General features: G+C 39.3%; 1 protein-coding gene across 2 annotated transcripts in view; it reads left to right on the forward strand.

The window, feature by feature from the left end:
- Positions 1–20,759, forward strand: part of grik4 (glutamate receptor, ionotropic, kainate 4) — a 408,097-nt gene that overhangs the window by 339,315 nt on the left and 48,023 nt on the right. For both annotated transcript variants that reach the window (XM_061782686.1, XM_061782687.1), the window contains one exon: positions 17,743–17,850. In XM_061782686.1, coding sequence (XP_061638670.1) covers positions 17,743–17,850 — 108 coding nt within the window. The remainder of the gene's footprint in view (positions 1–17,742; positions 17,851–20,759) is intronic.

A 20,759-nucleotide genomic window follows, 5' to 3' on the forward strand; every position in this document is an offset into this window, starting at 1 on the left:
TAACACATTCATTGCTCAATGACTCTCCATATTTGTGTTTTTTTATGTCCTAAATGTATATTTTGTCATAGTGGTTGTTTGTTGTCATGCTAGAGAGGCTCCACCTTCCGGAGACATTCCTTGTGTCTTTTAACATACTTGGCCAATAAAGCTGATTCTGATTCAGATTTTGATGTAGCTCTACATCAAACAAAACATTGTAACATAATCACGTCGGACTAGACAGCACCGTTAGATATTATTCAAGATGACGTTTTCACATAACCTACGATTATTTTCCTTGTCTGCAAAGGGAAGTTGTTTTTGTTTTTTTGTGTGGTAATAATCCACACTTCACCCTTTATGTGCCTCAGTAGGTGATCCTGTTTTAGTTGATGTTGTTTTGGATTGCTACAGAGTTCAATAGGACCCAACAGTTACGTAAAAACCCTATCAAGTTCATTTGTTTTCTAAATACATTATGCGTGTTTGAAGATAATTGCTGAAAACAAAACAAAGACTGAGAACTACCTAATACTCAAATATGGCAATATAATGATAAACTGTTTTTCAACATTTCAGTTTCCTGATTCTTTGGGTGTGGCTAAAACGGAGCACAGTGACACACTTGGCAACCGGCATGAGTCGCCCATCTCCCACTATGTAAGAACTTGAGTGCTTTTGTTCGCATCAGTGGCATGATTGCGACGAGCAGTTTAGGTATCGAGAGTGATGCAGTTGGCATTTTGGGAGTGTAAGCATTGCTAGCTATCCCATCTTCACTTCAGATAGCCCGCTGGGGTGTCCGCTTTAGAGCGCCTCCTTGTCAGCCGTGAGTGCGCGCATGTCATGGAGAGAAGAGGGAAGTGCTAGAGGAAAAAAATTAGTTTGATCTGACAGCCAGTGTGTAGACGGGCTTTGTGCTGTCGTGCCCACTTAAGAGCCTCTCACGCTTGTAGAAAAGCTCCACAACGACCCAGTGGAATTTATTCCAGCCACAGGATTTAAGCAGATATATTTTCGTGGCTCTGACATGTAGATGCAGGATGGTTAGGCATAATAAAGATGCCAGACAATGTAGCATCCATTCTTCCAGGTCGTAGAAGTGGTATTTGATTGACAGTTGACAGTTGAGTGGGGCGTGCTTTCAGCGAATTCAGCGGACAAGCCCACAGTCTCTCAGAGAAGACACAACGGCTTGATTTTTCATGATGTTGAATCCTTATTTTATATAGTTGCCGATTTTTTTCAATCATTCAAATTTGACAGGGTTGTTAACAACTTCTCTGTGGTGTGTCAAATTTAGAGGACGTTTTTTCTTTTTTTTTTTTTTTATACCTTACAGATACTTTAACTATTGAATGTCTGTAAGTGAATGTGTAACATCTATAAACTCAGGTAATTACAATTACCATCCTTTTCCTAATGGAAAAAAATGGTAGGCATCTATTTTAAAAGTGTTCATTTGTCCAAGTGGAGAACAGACTTGACTTCTATTAGTGTAGCGGACAATATTTGATGCAAATGCATACAGCACTCAAGAAACAGCAATACCTTATTTATTCTTTGACAATTTAACTGTTGATGACAGATTAAATACTACCTGTGTAATACCAAATGCAGTGCTATTGACTAGCGTTGTTCCATATTATGGGAATGACTCATCATATTATTTTTGATTGAAGTGGCTGTAATGCATTTGATACATTTGTTACGTTCATTTATGAGACAGCCTAATGAGTTACGTTGTTAAAGGAGTCTGCTTGTGGCCTGCGTGTGCATGCATGTTTCTTATTCTCCAGATGGTTCCAACAGCAGGACGAGGCTGTAAAATGGCATCATTGCTGATATATAAATGCCTAATATCACTGAAGCGTGTCCCTCGCCTCTCTAGTAACATTAGAGATGGTTGCTAGAATAGATGGCCACTTCATGTGTTTGGTGGGTTGCATCGAGGAGGCGCGCTGGGCTGTGGCGAGTCTGCGACTGCAGACTGATCAATCTGACATTAGTTGGCCATTTCTGTTTGCCTGTTTTGATGTGTGCGTGTCAGCACTTATGTGTGAGCACCGCTTCGTGGCTACGCAGACGAGCAACCGCTGCTTTCGATGCATTTTTAGCAGAGGCAAAACATGCCGCCTGCCAGCAAACCACAGCACAACAAAACACACAACACGCAGCCTCTGGCCTCGCAAGACTGGCCGTCTTGGTCTGCATGAAACTCATTGAAAAGAGCCTGCCTCTTAAACACGTGACGCAATAAAATGAATAATTATTGCAGTGGGAAGTGCAGGCTGTGGGCTGGACTTTACATGTGCATTGCAGGAGGCTGCCTGCCTGTGAAAAGCCTTGGCCAACCCCTGCAGAGAAAACAACCACTAATGAAGTTTTTCGATACAATCTCTTACTAAGGAGGAGGAGGGAAGCAACACATGAAATTCATAATTTTACGGTAAAGACTTACAGTAATTCAATTTTACACCAAGCAGTGCAGTTCACTTTGTTTCTGAATTGAATTTAGTCTTAAAAGTACCTTCTGCTTAGTGGAATAGCATTTACCATAATTTCTCGTGTATAATGCACATTTTTTTTCCCCCAAAAAATTGTCAAAAGTCAAAAGTGTGCATTATACATCGGTATAGGGGAAAATGAAAAAAAAATTCACATTTTATAAATGTATGCAGCCATCTAGAGGTTATGAAAAAGCTGTACACTTTCATTCTTGTATGCCACCGCCACCTAGAGGTTATGAAACAGGTGTAGCCTACACTTTCATTCCAATCTGACAGGGGTACATTTGACTGCATATATTTAAAGTTGTGCTCATAAGTTTCCATACCTAGGCAGAATTTGTGAAATATCTATTTTTTTTAATACCACTGATGACTGAACAACCACCACCATTAATTTCTTTATGGTTATGTTTTGTTTTATGATAATGCTTTTCTGAAATGCTTGACAGTTTAATTTTAATCCCATTAAATAAATAAATACAATTAAATGTGTTTAGCCTGGCCTTTCATGTTTTCTTTAAAGAATTGTAAATTCTGCCTGGGTAATCAAAGCTATGACCACAAGCATGTGTTTTCTCATTTACTAAATAAAAGTAGGGCTGTGCATTTCAAAATACGAGCAAGTAAGTAAAAATAAAGTATTATGTGTTCAAATGAAGTGCTTAACCAGAATAAAAACTAACAAAATACAGATATTACTTGTTTCATGTTTCATATGGGTAGAAGCAAAATCATGTATTATAAAAATGCATTATACGTTGTACATTGGTAGAAGGATTTTCCAGAATTGTGAGGTCAACTTTGGGGGTACGGATTATACATGGGTGCTCATTATCCACGAGAAATTACGGTAATTGTTCTGCCTGTGACTGTACGTCACTGGCATAAATAGATGAAGAAAAATACATCAGTTTTTGTCCCACGGAACACAGCACTACTCCTGTCCGGTCCCGCAGCCCTGTCTTAAAAACAGCTTGCCAGTGATGGGACATTGTGATTTCCTAGAACTGTTATAGAAGTAAACATTTGAAAATGTAAACACTTGCAGAGAATTATAGAAATAAAGTGTTGCATATTGATATTTGTCTGTTTCCTACCTTGTCAAGTCATTGTTGATAATTATTGTGTCATCATTATCATGTTCAGTGTCTTCAAAATATTATTATAAATACTAACATAGTGTATAATTACAGGTCATTTGCGTTAAATTGTTATTTCAGAAGTGTGTTTCAAACTGGTACACCTTGGCATAAATCAGTGCCCAAGAATGAGCTCTCAGTTTGAAAAGGTTTGATAACCCCTGGTATAGGTTCTTTTACAGCATATACTGTACGGTATAGGCAGTCATTTGTAACAGGTGGTCACCAACTTGAACAACAGCTGACAAGAGGTGCATGTAAAATCATCACATACACACATACCAAATTTTAACAAACAAAATAAAATTGTCAGTCCTAAATTTGCACATAACGTAGGAGTTCAAACCACCAATATGCGTGAGGTCACAAAAGCTTTAGCATTCCTTACTAGACCTTCAGTGTGTTTTTTCTTTGGCTTTTTGTTGCTTTTTTTCCCAACACTATTTGCACTATTACATACACAATGTTCAAAAGAAAAACATACAGAGCAAATTACATTCCAATTCACAGCAGTAAGACTATCGTCCCCAAGATTGTGTTTTCTACTTTTAACTTGTTTTTACAAATGATATGCGTGAGGTGCATCTACAACACGACTCAGCTTTGCATTACTGCTTAAAACTGACTTTTTGTATTTGTGTTTGACTATTTACAGTGGTTCCCTCATTTTTACACTTGTCCGATGGGTAGTATGTTACTTGTTTCAAATTCCAAACACATCAACCAGTGTCCTGGAACAGCTTGTGTTAGTCCACCTCCATACTTTGCTCTTCTTCAACTGGGGCACCAACAGTAATGAGGTACCAAAAGGGTGGTACGAGACACACTGCAGTCTTTTGCCCAGTCAGTGTAGAATCAGGATTGTAGTGGAATCCGCACAAAGTGCCTACAAAGCTTGTAAAACGCAGTACGCCAAGAAGACAAAATACTGGAGGTTTTCCATTTTTGTCAGTTGTGTGGATTTTAGTTTGTTGGCAGTTGCACTGAGTCAACAATGCTATGATGTCACATTATTTACAAAGCTGATGCAGCTGTTCAGAATAGATTTTTCATTGATGTGTTGCAAGTGATCTGCCATCTCTGTAAAGATGAATTTAAACCTTTCAGGTTTATGTGTTTTCTCTGAAGCTTCAGAGCTGTTTGTCATCATATTCTCTTTCATGCCAAATCCATTCATTTTTCTGGATGTTGAAGTTTTGTCTAAAACTGGTAGTCACTTCAATGGATTTTGTTCTTTCATTCTTGAGATAATAGAAAATCCCTCCCAATGTGAATGAACAAGCTACTCTCAGCGGATTGACTAAAATAGAAAGCAAATTTCCCAATTCAGTCCTGTTTTTTTTTTTTCCCTCAATTTGCAGCAGCATTTAAAGCGAATTGCCTAAATTCCAAAGAAGTGATGGAAGCTACGTCACGTTTGGTTGCTTTGCCTTATTTCTCTTTCATTACTTCCATTCAGCAAGCACATCTCCAGTCTTATCATGTCACCTGTATCTAACAGACTTTCTTAAATCGTATTGATTTCCTTCTTACTAGTCCTCTACATTTTATCCCCCGATGTTCTCATTTTGTTATCATCTCTCTGTGGTGATTCTCCCTCATTGGACCATCAATAAACTACTGACTCATCCAGTCTTGTCAGTGTATTGTAAGTCCAACAATTACAGTTGACTCGCTAGATTAAACCTCATACAGGTGTCCTTACGTTCTTAAAGATGGAATGAGTTATGCCCGCCGCCTGTGTCTTAGCACCTCAGACTTGATTGACGTGCCTATGCTTCCTGTATGGGCACCAATTTGCATGAAATGATTGGAGCAGTGTTATTTACCCAAGACTTGCTCCAGTTGAAAGGGTGAATTAATTCATTCTGTTTTTTATAGTGGATTTATTTATTTCCTGTCAGCGCTGCTTCTACAAGTGTACTTTTATTATGGCAATCTTCTTCCCCCCCATACTCTGCCTCTCAGAAGACTATTACTGAAGCGGGGCCACTACGCCGACAATGCTGATGCTTGCTGTTCAATCTCTCTCTGCTGCAGCAGTGTGTGGAGGAGGAATAGAAGGGAGGAGGGAGGTAGGATTGGTAGAGTCGGGTTGAGGGGGCAAATGTAAGAGGATGATAGGTGCGGTGTCGCCCAGCAGGCTGACACATCCCAGACTGCCGCCATGCTTTTTTCTCATGAAGGACATCATCATTGGGGGAGCAGTGAAGCTCGACATATCACTCCCGCACTTGGATCAACATGTTTTATTTATTTTTGGGCGTGTGTGCGCCTCAGGCTCCAACAGACACATCTTAACCAGGCCTGAATGATTTATCCTCCTTCGATTAAAAACGTGATTTCTACGCTTTGCTTGCTTGCTTCAGTTTTATGCAACAGGACAAGGTGGCAGCATCATGTAAAGCCTCCCCAGATGGTCTGCCAAAAAATACAGCATATCAGCTGTGTCATCTGCTTTTGCAAACAATGGACAGGCCTTAAAATACAGTTCATTTCAAATCATCTGATTCCTTTTTGATGAGAGTCACCATCACAGGGAAATTGAGTCAATGAGAATGGTATAAAATATTTGTTTTGCCTCTAGTTATAACTAATGAGATGGTCATAAATGGTAAACTGTGACTGCGAACATTTGGTGCCTAAATGTGAACCAGTAAAGAGGAGAAACAGAACAGTGTTGCTTTCCCAATATTCAATCATCCAGACTTAAAGACCCTGTAAAGTGAATTTGGAGATTTGTCTTCTTTTCTTAATACATAATACGTTTGAAGACAGTTGCTAAGAACTGGTTTTGCGACACGTTGGGCCCCAAAGCAGGCAGGCAAAGCAGGACGAATCTCAAAAAAAGGTTTATTTTCAAAAACTCAAAAGAGGCAAACAAGGCCCAGGGAAAACTAGATACTCAATTAACAAAAGTCTCAAAAACAATGTTCAAAGTAACAAACACCAGGTGTAAACTTACCCTGACATAAAACCAGACATGACGAGAAACACATGAAAACCCTAACGAGCATGACAAGACATTAACAACATGGGACACAGGAAAACATGAAACAAAACTAAAACTAAAACACAGATCATGACAGACTGAGAACTATGGGCTCACTTGTGGAGATGTAACGTTAAACCTTTTTTTACCATTTTATATTTTATGATGTATTGGACTTGGCGAAAACAGCACCCCTTGGAATTTGTATTGGAAACAGCTGTCTGATAATGCGAGTCTCATGTAAAACAATTCATCTTTAAAATTTGACACACATACCTACTTCAAGTTCATCCAGGGAGGTTGGTGGTTTGAGTAAAAAAAAATGAGCACCAAACAACAATCTCTGGTGCTCCGTTAAAAAACAGAACCACATTTATATGTGCATCCCTGACTATTTGTTAAATGTTATTATAAAATACAATATATACTGTACTTGTACGACTTGGCAGTGTATGGTATTCGCATGCAGTGGCCACGCCCATAGCGTTCGAAAGCAGAGTGAATGGTTTTATTTTTCATGATTTTGAAGCTAAATTTTATATTCTGGCTGATTTTTTTTTTTTTTTTTTTTTTTTTCCTTTTTGTAGGTACTCAGATTTGGCAGGGTTGTACACAATAATCTTGTCTGTGGTGTGTCTAATATAGAAGATATTTAATTTCCCTTGAGAGGAACTTTAAGAGTCTGCTTGGTAAAAGAAAAGCCCTCTTGGCCCCTGTGAAATGTACTGCCGCAGAGTTCATATGCAACATCATCTCCCTGAACACTAAACTGCTTGCATCTGTTATGACTCAGATGTCCTCGGTGCTCGCTAAATGATTAGATTTCTTCCCCTTTCATTTCCTCGAACATGGATGAGTAATCATATGGATTTAATTGATTGTATTGCTTTCAAAGTCTAATTAGAATGTCTGTCCTGACATGAATGGTTTTGACTGGTGCCGGCCCGTTGGACAGCATGTGTATACTCATATGCAGCGAGTGGGCTGTAGGCTGGGATGCAGCGAGGTAAAGGAGAGTGTGTCAGCGTGCATCAAACGGATGTTGATTATGATGCACTGCAACTGAACCGCCTCTCTGATGAATCGCTTGTCATCTTTTGATGTTATTTTCTCTTGACCTTTTCTGCATCTTGGCTCCTGGAGGTTTATTGGCAAAACCATGGAAGCCCAGACGCCGAGCAGTGGCATCATGTGACCACACCAAGCAAACAAAGTGACCCAATCATATGATGAGATCAAATGAGAACAGAAGGAAGTCAGGCTGAGTCATCAACCTTCTCAAAGGCGTCTCCTCTGTGCTGAATTTGCATCTGCTCTCTGAAATCTAGATGAAATATGGTATTTGGGGAAAACACACACGCGGGCATGTACTTGTTGTGCCTTGTTTGGTCTCTGTGAGACATACGTCAGTCCCCTTTCCTCTTTTGTTTTCCGCATTGTACACTTTGCAGGCTGCAGATGGGGAATAGATCAAAAGCATAATGTTGAGTTGTTGTTCAGTCTTAAAGGATTTCAAGGCTGGTGCGTGCGTGCATGTGTACGTGCGTGGGGGTGTGTGTGTGTGTGTGTGTGCGCGCGCATGCATGTGTGTTTGCGTCATCCAATTCACTGCGTGTGTATGTATCCTGTGTCCATTTTTAGCATTATGCATTTATTTATGATTGAGACTCTCATATAACTACAAAATGACATGTTGTACTTTGCATTTTCTGCCCTCTACTACTGCGTGATATCTACCCTGTGCTCGACGTGACTGTATTCGCTATTGACATGTTTCCATTTCCAAAACCAGGTACTATTTCTGATATCAGTCAGATATTTCAAGTTGAGGCCATATGTCAGTAAGAAAAAGGGCAGCGGCAGTAAAGTGGATAAACTAAAATTCCTGTCATTTCGAATTAGCAGGCTTAGCTCGAGTCAAGTCAAGTTTATTTGTATAGCCTTTAATCACAAAAGAATCTCAAAGGGCTTCACAGGCCAACAGTTGGCAATGATTGACGACAACCCCTAATCTAAACACCCCAAAGCTTCAGATACCGGTACTGCTGTATTATTCTCCATATTCTTCATTTTGCCGCAGTCAGTCTCCTCTTAAGGAAAACAGCCATGTGCCAGGAAGTAAAGGAAACCTTAATTCTTCTCCATTGTTGTCAGCTTCTAAGACAAACAGAACGGTCCGGTTGCGATCGATTCAATGCCCTGAGAATAAAATGACCTGGTTGAATTAGAATAGGCACGGTGGCCGACTGGTTAGAGCGTCAGCCTCACAGTTCTGAGGTGCGGGGTTCAATCCCCGTCCCCGCCTGTGTGGAGTTTGCATGTTCTCCCCGTGCCTGCGTGGGTTTTCTCCGGGCACTCCGGTTTCCTCCCACATCCCAAAAAACATGCATTAATTGGAGACTCTAAATTGCCCGTAGGCATGACTGTCAGTGCGAATGGTTGTTTGTTTCGATGTGCCCTGCGATTGGCTGGCAACCAGTTCAGGGTGTACCCCGCCTCCTGCCCGATGACAGCTGGGATAGGCTCCAGCACGCCCGCGACCCTAGTGAGGAGAAGTGGCTCAGAAAATGGATGGATGGATGGATGAATTAGAATATTCACAGCCATTAAAAAAATACAAAAATGTACATTTAATCATGTGGCACACCCTAGTGTTTAGTATCAACATTGTAGCTTTATGTAAGTATTTCCCCCTGCCACATGTACATTGTCATGTGAGCCGACTTGCACAACATACTGAAAACTAGACAGGTCATGTGTCTAAAAATGTGAATAGCACTTTACATGTTTTTCATTGAAGTTGTTTGGTTTTGCGGAGTTAAGAAATGCAAAATCTAACAGTGCCATGATAGGCACTCAGCTGCAGTAGTAGGCATGGTTCTATTTTCTTGTCGATTTTTACGCTTGAACTCGTCGTAGGAAGATTAACTTCACCTGGGATTGGTACCATCAGTAGAAGGTCTTCCTCTCTTTTTGTTTGTTTTTGCTACCACTGCTAATACACGCGGTGATATTTGAACAGCTGCCTGTGTCAGGAACTGTGGATGTGAGGCTATCTATTGTTTGCACAAGCTGGGGAACACATGAAGCACTGGCCTGCCATTCAGACTCACTCTCCGATTCTGAGCCTGTGCTATATTATTTTAAGCAAGCCATCTCCTTCACACTAATACCACATAATGAGTGTGTTTTGGGAGCTGAATCACCACGCCTCAGAAAATGTCAAGTGTGAAGTGGGGTACACAGTTGTTTCCCTAGCTGGAACTAATGTCCAAAAATACAACATTCTCTCCAAAGTCACCACATTCTTTCTTGGGCCAATCGTCTTCACTGTGTGGCACTGTCAAACACCCACATTACCACCTGTGAACTCCACCAACACCACCCCGATTCTTCTCATCCTGACCCATTATGAGTCACACTAGTGTGAGTATTCGAAGTGGGTCGACACTCTGTTCAATGTAGTCAGGCTGATGTTTGTGCTAATGCTGTCCAATGACTATATTGCCAAAGACAATATCAGTTTGTCATAAAAATCCTCAAAGGCATATACAAACATTTTCTGCAGTAGATACCAGTGTAACGTAAAGTAATGCAATTCTAGAAATGTATTACTTTTCGCAGTAATGTAATAATGCAGTGTTCTGCTGACCTTTTTTGGGATGTAGCTTGTAGCTGTTGGTTGCCATCTGCTAAACAAATTCAAGCAAAAAGTTGGATTGCAATGCTAATATAAAAAACAAGGCATGACATCGCTCTGATTTAAAAAAAAATCTCAAACTTTACAAACATACAAAATTTCAAACAATACAAACTGTTCTACATAAACATACTTTGCATACTTTCAAATTCCAAGTCGTACTTGCAGATTTGTTCTGGTAAACGTAATTAATATTAACACAGAATAATTCTGAGACTCCAATATCCAATGTTGTAATCAAATGATTCACATTCAGTAATACTCGTGGAGTTTACTTTTTATATGCCCAGTTTTTGGTTTTACTTTAAAGTCACAAATAAAACTGCTGCATTCAAATTAACTGTTTTCTAATGTGGAAGAAACTTTTTCTTCTTGTGGAAAAAAAAAACAACAACAAAAAATGTCTCAATGCTGTCACACACACAAACTAGGAACGCAGAACCATTTTGAGTGAGACTCATTTATTGCACCGTGTCACTTGAGTGCTTGAGTCTGGCTGTAAGCAACCTGGATCACATGATGCTTTTTAGTACTTCCCATTGCTGCTCGCTTTCATGATGGATGCGTCTGTCAGGCATCGCCTATTGAAGGTGGCGTTTTTCTGACAGCAGAATCAGCCAATCTTGACACTTGAGTGATCTTAATCTCTTAATCTCTAGCGCTTGCTCTAATTCCACATGATGAAAGGAATTGGAGGTATTCCCTGTTAGGGTGTGTCATCCTACTTGTCATGCGCTCTCACTGCTATTGCTCATTTGCCTTATTTTCATTTCACACTTGCATAAACTCTCTGTTAGTCTGTCTGTCTTTCGTTTCTCCCAGTTGACTCTTCCTCTTCTCTCAGCCTCCAGTTCTGTCTCCCCATCCGGCTGCCGCTCATATTTCCTCATTGATTTTCTTTCCATTTCTCCCCCAGTCTTTTTGCCCCTGTAATATTAGGCTCTTTTATGATACTTGATCCCCCATCTTGCCTCCTTGTTTCTCCGCAACATTCATATCATACAGCACTTGAGCCGTTGGCACTGTAAACTGTACTTTTGCACGGCGGCTTTTTTTTTTTTCTGTAATTGCAGTGTGAATACCAAATTAAGAACAGTGCAGATGTGCAACTTCGAGCTATTGAGTTATTTAGATTCTAAAGCTGTGTTTGGGTTATTTCTCTCTAATTAAATTATGTTAGTTGGACTTGAAGCAGTCTTGTTGGACTGTTGTTTTCACGCCGAATTACCTCTGGAATTCTGGCCTGAATGTTCAGCCTTGTCAGGATGGTGTCACATGGTTCGCACATTTGCTGCACAGCCAATAGGATCCAGGTTTGAATCTTGGCTTGGACAAATAATCATTCACACTCACATGAACACCTATGAGCAATTTAGAGTCATCAATTAGCCTACTAAATGTCGGAGGTAACCGGAGTACCCAGAGAAAACCCATGTAGATGTGTGCCCAGTTACAACAGGGTGGCAGAATCATGGTGGCAGCATCATTCTATTTTTGAAAGCAGGAACTGAAGCTCAAGGTGGAGGGAATCAAAAACAGTTTTCAATACGAGTATATTTTGACACAAACTTTTCAAATGACAGCAAGAAAGCTGAAGAGGAATTTCATATTTCACGATGATAACCGTTCCAATCAGTAGATACAATGTTCTTTCATTTGAAATTTCAAAATTGAAATGAAAGACCCTCTGGCTTTAATTAATTTGTAATTAAATTAACAAATTTAAATACTCACCTGAAACAGCCTTTTTCACAGCCCCTCTGCTAATGGATTGCAGTTGAAGTCAATCATATCACATCAGGAGTTACTTTATACGTTTATTAAATGTAGCTGGAAGCACATCAACCCTAACGATAAGTGTGAAAGTCAGCGGCGTGAAGTTTTACAAAGAGTATATGACAAAATTTTTCCGTGGCATGTATTTGCTCCCGAGCGTGCATTCCTGCTTGCCAAGCTGACGCGCACATTTTTCCTTCCTGCGAGTCACACTGACTCACCAACGGCCCCGCTCCGCTACCACCGACCGGCCCAAAGAGAGTTGACGGCGGGGCCACCTCAGGGCCGTTTCCTTCCCTCGTATCGTAGCTTCCTGCTTGCAGCTCCTTCATCTTTCTCCTGTTCCTGTATGAGTCACGTTGACTCCACATGCTATTATCCTCTCAGTCACACCTCCACGCTCAGACCTCGACAGACTCCCGCTGAGATCAGCCAAGCCACCTCCGCATTCTCGGAGAAGTGATTGTGCATGCTTCAATGCCACATTTGCAGGTCCCTTTCTTCTTTTCTCACCACATTACAGTTTGAAGGTGTAAAATGGGTAGCTGTTTTCTATTTGAGTGAGCAAGCCTGCAGGGAAAGGAATGTGGGTTCATATCAGTCAAAGAATCCACCGGAGGTTATCGCGAAGTAAGCTGTGTCCAGCATGTTTCATTGTCGTACAAGTTAGAGATGATGGCCAGCAGTCATATGGATGACTGAGCAGACATGTTGCTTCTGTTAAGCCATGTTGAGCACTGTTGCTGGTAGGTTTTTACTTTGTGTTTTTTGTACCCACTCCCATTTGTTCCCTTACCCACTGGCTAACCCTAACCACAAACCTCTGGGTTTGCCGTTAGGGTTAGTTTTAGTTTTTAGTTAGTTAGTTTTAGTTTTTGTGGTTAGTTTATGGTTAGGGTTCAGACCCTAGTCTTTACTGGTCTTTGTCAGAAGATGAAGCTCATCCATTTTGTTGGGTAGGAAGCGTAGATTCATGAGGTGGATCAACGGGAACGCCAATCTGTATCCTCTCTTGCGGAGCGTCACTTGGATGCCAGCTCGCTTCCCTCTTCGTCGCCTACATCTCCGTGCGCCGTAGACCGCAGGCGTCCCTCCGGTGAGTAACTCTGAGAAAAAACTGAGCGGATCTGCAAAAGTTGGTGAAAGAAAGTCCGAGGGTAGACTCCCGAATGTTTACCAAGTCTTCCCTTGTGTAAGGGAACTCTCTCTCTGTCTGGAATGCTCAGAACGACTTTGACTTCCCTTGGATGAGTCAAGTCGTTGGTGTATAGTGTAGTAGTAGTAGTAGTATATTGTATATTGCGAGCCTGGAGAGGATGGCACCTGCGAGTTTGAGATGTTTGGAGACTGGAGACCGCATTGCTGTAGAAAGTAGGCGTAATCCATCCATTTTCTGTACCGCTTAGCCTCACCAGGGTCGCGGGCCTGCTGGAGCCTATCCCAGCTATCTTCGGGTGAGAGGCGGGGTACATCCTGAACTGGTCGCCAGCCAGTCGCAGGGCACATATAAACAAACAAACAACCAATCGCACTCACATCCACACCTACGGGCAATTTAGAGTCTTCAATCAACCTACCATGCATGTTTTTGGGATGTGGGAGGAAACCGGAGTACCCGCAGAAAACCCACGCAGGCACGGTGAGAACATGCAAACTCCACACAGACTGGGCCAGGATTTGAACCCCGGTCCTCAGAACTGTGAGGCAGATGTGCTAACCAGTCGTTCACCGTGCCGCCAGTAGGCGTAATATATCAGATAAATAAGAAACTATATGATATAATAAGAGATATCAATATCTGCGCCCGCGAGACTGCCATGATTCTTGAGCTGCAAAAATTATTTTATATAAATTTGAAAAAAAATTACATTTCATATCGTATTGTAATGAAAGTAACGCCTAGTGGTAGACAAAAAAATTATAATTTTCCTTGTCCCTATCTATTATATGCACCCTCGATTTTATGAAATTCTTCGAAAAAAATAATATGTTATTATACTCGAGAAATTGTGGTACTATTCACAGTATCAATAAAAAAAAAATACCAATGTTCTTGCAAAAAAAAAAATAGATCCCCAGTCATCCAGGTCATGGTAATCCATAAAGGTTGAATTAAGGCAAATGGACTCTTTGTTTGTTGAATTTGTTGTGGGTTTTTTTTTGTTTCCAGGAAACGTTCAAAAATGACTTAAATTACACTATGCTATGAGGCTAACGATATGTGTGGCTTAGAAGTGGGGAAAAAAGTTGTGCGCAATAAATAGACCAAATTTGACGGTACTTTAATGTTTTCAGGAACTCTCTTCCTTTCTGTATCAGAACTGCGATATGATTGAACTACTTTCTTATAGTAGACACTGCTTGATCAACATGAATGTAGTGAAATCTCACGAGAATCGCCTCGTTAAACGATGACCACAGTGGTCTGCTCTGTTTATTGTGGCGTATTCTATTCTCCTCTCCAGTCTCACTCCAACAAACATATTTCCAAAGCACGAAATCCAAGAACTCATTTGAATTCCACCCTGTGACACGTTGAATCTGACAATGCATCAAGGCTGAATTCGAAGCAATCATTTGCTCTTCCTATACAACATTCATAACAGAGGCGAGGCTGATAGTGTGAGAAAGGGCATAATATGAAAATATTTCTAAACCAGACGTTTTCTTGATGTGTTGGATCACTGACTTTGAGCGCAGATGATTAGAAAAGTTCTCATGAATTGATGCCGTGATATAGTTCAATGAGAAGCACATTTTGTCACCAAGCTCTATGAATATTTGACGAAGGTTTGTCTTTTTTCTAGTATGTGTGCTTTTTGGTCGTATTCTACGTAGGTGCTGTTGGCTTCCTTGAATATCACTCCCACATTAAAATAGCACTCATATAAAAACTAATAAAAAGTCTCAATTTGCATGTTATCTGATGTTGATCACACTGTGTTTTTGCTGTGCGGTACATAAATAGAACATTTGACAAGCCAAGGAAATTAAAAGTGTTGTACGCATACCACCTATGTTGTCACTTACCATTTCTTTCAGGTCAAGGGTTGTCTTTTGATCTAATCTAGTGTTGGGGAAGATTTAATAAACTCAGAACTTGCAGAAGTGATTTACATGTTTCAAGGTCAAAGAAAATAAATCATGTATCAGTATGGGTTGGGGGGGGGAATATATATATACATATATATATATATATATATATATGTCAAGATTTTAATTATTGTGACCAGAATTGGCAAAGAAAAAAATAAATACATCTCACAGAACGTTGCTGAGTAATTTGACAATGAATAGGGGGAAAAAGGCTTGCGAGGCAGCTGTATACACAGCAGTGCAATGTAATTAATCTTACAAATCCATCTTGAAGAATGTTAAACTGATACCATTTGATGTGGTTTACATGTTTTGACAGTGTGGATTTTCCCATTTGTCTTTTATTTTAATTTATTATACTCATTGTAATCCTCAAGGGGAAATTCAAACACACTCTGCTGCACATCTGTGTTGCACACCACACAGAGGACCAGATTACACACATGCAGGCATGCAAGGAGAGATCTCTGAGTGCAAGGAAGCAGAATCCAACGATTAGTTGCTATTTTACATTTGTCCACAGTGGGACTTGAACCGTAACCCTCCACCCCAAGGCTAAATCCTTGCAGATTAGCTTTATCAGTATGGTCCTTTAATGATATGCATGACAATTCAAATAAATTATTCCAACAAATTGTACATGAAAATATTTTTCTTCTTTAAATAATGATGTATGCCAGTTTAATGTGCTTTTCTTTCACTTTCATCACATGGTTTTACATCTTTACTGTACACTATCGTGAAGTGTGTGATGTTCATTTATTTATTTATTGTCATCATATTTTTATGTGGTGTAAGCCATGACTGGTAACAAAACAAAACAAAAATACATATGCAACAATGTGTTTTTCTTCTTTTTTTTTTTTTTTATCTTGGAGCAAGTTTTAGGTTGTGTGGGTGTGAGTGTGGTGACCTATCCCGGCCCTCTCAGAAGCTCAAAAACAAGACAAACAAACACAAAAAATCTAAAGAAAATACGATTTTTAAAATTTCAATAAAAGAGCACTTTTAATTCTTCTTCTTTAAATAATGACATATGCAAGTTTAATGGGCTTTTCTTTCAATTTCATTACATGGTTTTACATCTTTACTGTACAGTATAGTGAAATGTGTGATGTTCCTTTATTTATTTATTGTCATCATATTTTTATGTGGTTTATGCCATGACTGGTAACAAAACAAAACAAAAATACAGATGCAACAATGTGTTTTTTTTGGGTTTTTTTTTTAATCTTGTAAGCAGGTTTTATTGGGGTGTGTGCGTGTGGTGACCTATCCCTACCCTCTCGGAAACTCAGAAAATAAACAAACAAACAAAAAATCTAAATCTAAAATTATTTTTAAGAAGAAGAATCACCTTTTATTGTCATGAACATGCATGCATGCACATGAAATTTGTTCTCTGCATTTAACCCATCACAGTGAACACATACACATGTTAGTGGAACACACTGGAGCAGGGGGCAGCTGAAGCGCCCGGGGAGCATTTCGGGGTATCAGTGTCTTGCTCAAGGACACCACAGCCGTGAGTCCGGGGGATGTTGGCGGATGGTCCAGTTGGGGTCTTGAACCTGGGTCCCCCACGGTGGCAGGCGATGATCTTAACTTTTAATTCTTTCATTTTTTTTAAGCTAAAACCCCATCCAAAAATGGTGTGATACACCGTATGTGAGAAACATAAAGGCAATATATATATATTTCTTTTTATGTCAAGATTGTAATCATTGTGACCCGAATTGGCAAAAGCAAAGAAATAAAAATAAATATGTCTCACTGAACATTGCTGAGTAAGTTTGGCAATGAATAGGGAAAACTGGCTTGCAGAGCAGTGCAATGTATTTAATCTTACAAATCCATCTTGCTGAATGTTTAATGACATTCCAAAAACACGAAGTACCAAGGTAAATTATTTGAGAAAAAGGAGAATTTGTGGTTGTGGTTGCTGTAGAACTCGCAAATGGTTTGTCTGACTTGACACTATATTGCATTTGATTTGTATAATGTTCCACGGACCATGGTTAGCGATGGGAAGATATAAAGTAAGCCTAAAGAACCTTTCAGTTCCTTGAAAACAAACTACTAGGAAATAAGTTTCACGTGTCTGTATAGACAGGCTACATTTGCTGCTTTTGATTATCTGATTGATTCAAACACATTGTAAGATTCTGCTTGACTTTTTCCAAACAGTTTCTATAATTTACTGATTCTTGGTTTGTCAGGTTAAGAATAATGAGGCCCTCTGCCACAGGAAATGCCGGTAATTGGTTTAATGAACTCATTATGCCGCTGCTGATTGAATACATGCCTTTGTTTGCGCCTCTAGGAACCGCAGACACGTCGTCTTAGCTTCATTCTGCAATTGCACTAAGTTTATTAACTGCCTTTTTTCTCACAATTCTGCCATGCTTATTGCTGCTTGTGTGTCCTGCGCCGTCTTGAGAAGGTCATAGTGATCCTCCTTTAGAAAGAATGAAGTCAAATGATCCGATTGGCTTTTTCCAGCCGCTGGACATAATGACTGATCGTGTGTTTATTGTGTGTGCGTAGATTGGCCTGTGGCACTCTGAAGATGGACTGTATATGGAGAAGAAGCTCCCATCAGTCAACGTATCGGACACCCTCTTCAACACGACTCTCACCATCACTACAATACTAGTAAGTGACACGGCATGCACACATCATAGTAATGCGTTGACTGGCACATGAAAATCAGTGTTGCATTTCCCCAGCGAAATGTGCAGTTACTTTGCCCGGAGTGCCTCTATCGAAGGTATCAGCTAATAATTCACCGTGTCACGGTTTCTCACCATCTGTCGTAAATATAGATCGTGTGAGCGACACTTCACTGCCTTCACTCTCCTACCTGTTGCCATTTTTTATTGAATCCCTTCTAGCTTCCCAGTGCATTAACCATTTGGGATAGATTCATTCATAAAGATTGTAGCCTAATACACAATGTTTTCTTCAAACCCTCAACACAATGATTCCTTTAGCAAAGACCTTCACATGGCTCAGGTGGGAGAGTGGTTGTGGGTTCTGGAGCCCCTGTGATCGTGTCAAGGTGTCCTTGATCAGGATACTGAACGCCCTGTTGCTGCGTCATCAGTGGGTAAATGAGGAGACAGTTTTAAAGCACTTTATACAACAGTTAGTTCCAACCAAGCAATTTGATTGGTAAAGAGTCATTCCGTGAGTGATGAAAAAACACCGTGTGCAGAATTATTACCCAAGTGTTGTTAGTTCTATTAATCACCAACCACAGTGATTTAGGTTCATCCAAAATGTTGATACGTTTTAAATAAAAATATTTAAGAAAGTCAAAGGGAGGTGTAGGCTTTCTTAGCAGAGTATCAGTATGTGGACAATTATTAGGTAACTATTGGTGTGCAGAATTATTATGCAACTAAATGAAAAACACATTTTCCCATTTTATTTTCATTTAACTGAGAATTATAAACAAACAACTCGAATTTCCAATAGAAACTGATGGAAAATGATATGTTAAAAAAAAGAAAAACTGGGACCAACATAGCCACACTTCTTCTCAGTAATGGTAATAAGCCTTCCATCCATGGATTCTGTCAGTTTCTTGATTTGTAGTCGATCAGGTTTTTGTGCAGCAGAAACCACAGCCATGTAATATAAATAGCATTGTGCGAAGCAAGAGACGACATACTGCAAGTACATTACACAAAATAGAAACAAAAAAATAACTATTGTCCATACATAAACTATCCAAGTCAATCTATCAGCAATGTTATTTGTTTGTTTGTAAAATAGTGCTAAGTTTTAATTTGGACATTTGAGATCTGATTAATCTGACTTAATAGACTTACTTTTTTTGTTACCATGGTTGAAAAAAGAATTGGCAAAGGCCCTTTAATCCATAGGCACGTTGAAATCTCATATACTGGTACTTTGATTCCGGTTGCAACTGCATCAGCCATTACAAAGTTGATGTAATAAAAAGTTTAAAATGACAAATATTGAAGCCATAATTTATTACCGATAACGATTATGACTGTCCCATGGTAATGTTTTTTACCAAATTTTGAAAATATGGAAATTCACACAAATTTGGACAAATTGTTCTGGAAATGAATTTTTCTAGGTTGGCAGCTCTGCATTTTTAACAGTAATGTTTAATAATAAAGTTTTTATGAAAAATAAAATAAAGACAGTATTTATTGACTTCACTTAACAGATGTTTTTTAATAAAAAAAATATACATCCTTTCTTGATTTCAAATAGACTACTTGTTTTTATGAAAAAATAAAATGAGTCTTTCTCAACTTCACTTGAAGTAATTACTTATATATATATATATATATATATATATATATATATATATATATATATATATATATATATATATATATATATATATCAAATATAAAATATATCTTTTTTTGTTCTAACATTTAACTGGTAATACTGTAATGGCAAAACTTGACGTTTACAATGTACATTGTTTATAAATATACCTATTAAATTCTTCATGTTCATAAAACATGAGTTAACAGCATTAGATCAGCAAGGAGTGGTTTTACAAAACAAAACAGTGGATAACACCACATGTAAGCTTGAATGTCTACTTTTGTTACATTGGCATATCTAAGGTCACAATTGCATGTGTAACGGAGGCCAGATTGCGCTGTGCGAAACTGCGAATGTTATGTTATGTTAATGCTGAGTTAGCAGCAAAGGGCTTTTATCTTAACGGTCAGCGCACTCGTCTTCCAACCAGTGACGGGGTGGCGGTGAGGGTTCGTCACAGCTACACATAGAGTGCAACAGTGGAGTGGGGCGAGTAGTACACCAATTAATAGACAGATCAGATTGTACATCATTAACAGAAGCTTCATGTATAATGTAAAAAGTATTACGTGTTCAAGTAAAGTGCTTAACCAGAATTATTATTTGAAAAAAGAACAAAATACATATAATGCTTCATGTTTTGATCATATGGGTAGATGCAAAATCATGCATTATAAAAATGCATTATACATAGGTAGAAGGGTTTTCCAGAATGTTTAGGTCAATTTTGGGGGTGCGTATTATACACGAGAAATTACGGTAACTTTAATCTGATTACCGCTCTGAAAATAGTAACGCATGAGATTACTCATTTAGAAAAGATCTGGTCATATTAGAGTAACAAGTTATTGGCATCACTGTTCTCGTGTGATTAAATGACACGTTCATGATACATTACGAGTACAAACAGGAACGGACACGATGTCAATGAAGCCGGCGGCGTTTCTGGTGTTGTTGATAAATGGCTTTTGCTTTGCATAGTAGAGTTTCAAGTTGCATTTACAGATGTAGCGCCGAAATGTATTTACTGACATTGGTTTTCTGAAATGTTCCTGAGCCCATGTGGTGATATCCTTTACACATTGATGTCGCTTTTTGATGCAGTGCCGCCTGAGGGATCGAAGCATTCAATGTTGGTTTTTGACCTTGTCGCTTACATGCAGTGATTTCTCCAGAAAACTTTTATGGACCGTAGATGATGAAATCCCTAAATTCCTTGCAATTGTACGTTGAGGAACATTGTCCTT

The sequence above is a fragment of the Phyllopteryx taeniolatus genome, chromosome 8 (genome assembly GCF_024500385.1).
Source record: "Phyllopteryx taeniolatus isolate TA_2022b chromosome 8, UOR_Ptae_1.2, whole genome shotgun sequence".
Lineage (NCBI taxonomy): Eukaryota > Metazoa > Chordata > Actinopteri > Syngnathiformes > Syngnathidae > Phyllopteryx > Phyllopteryx taeniolatus.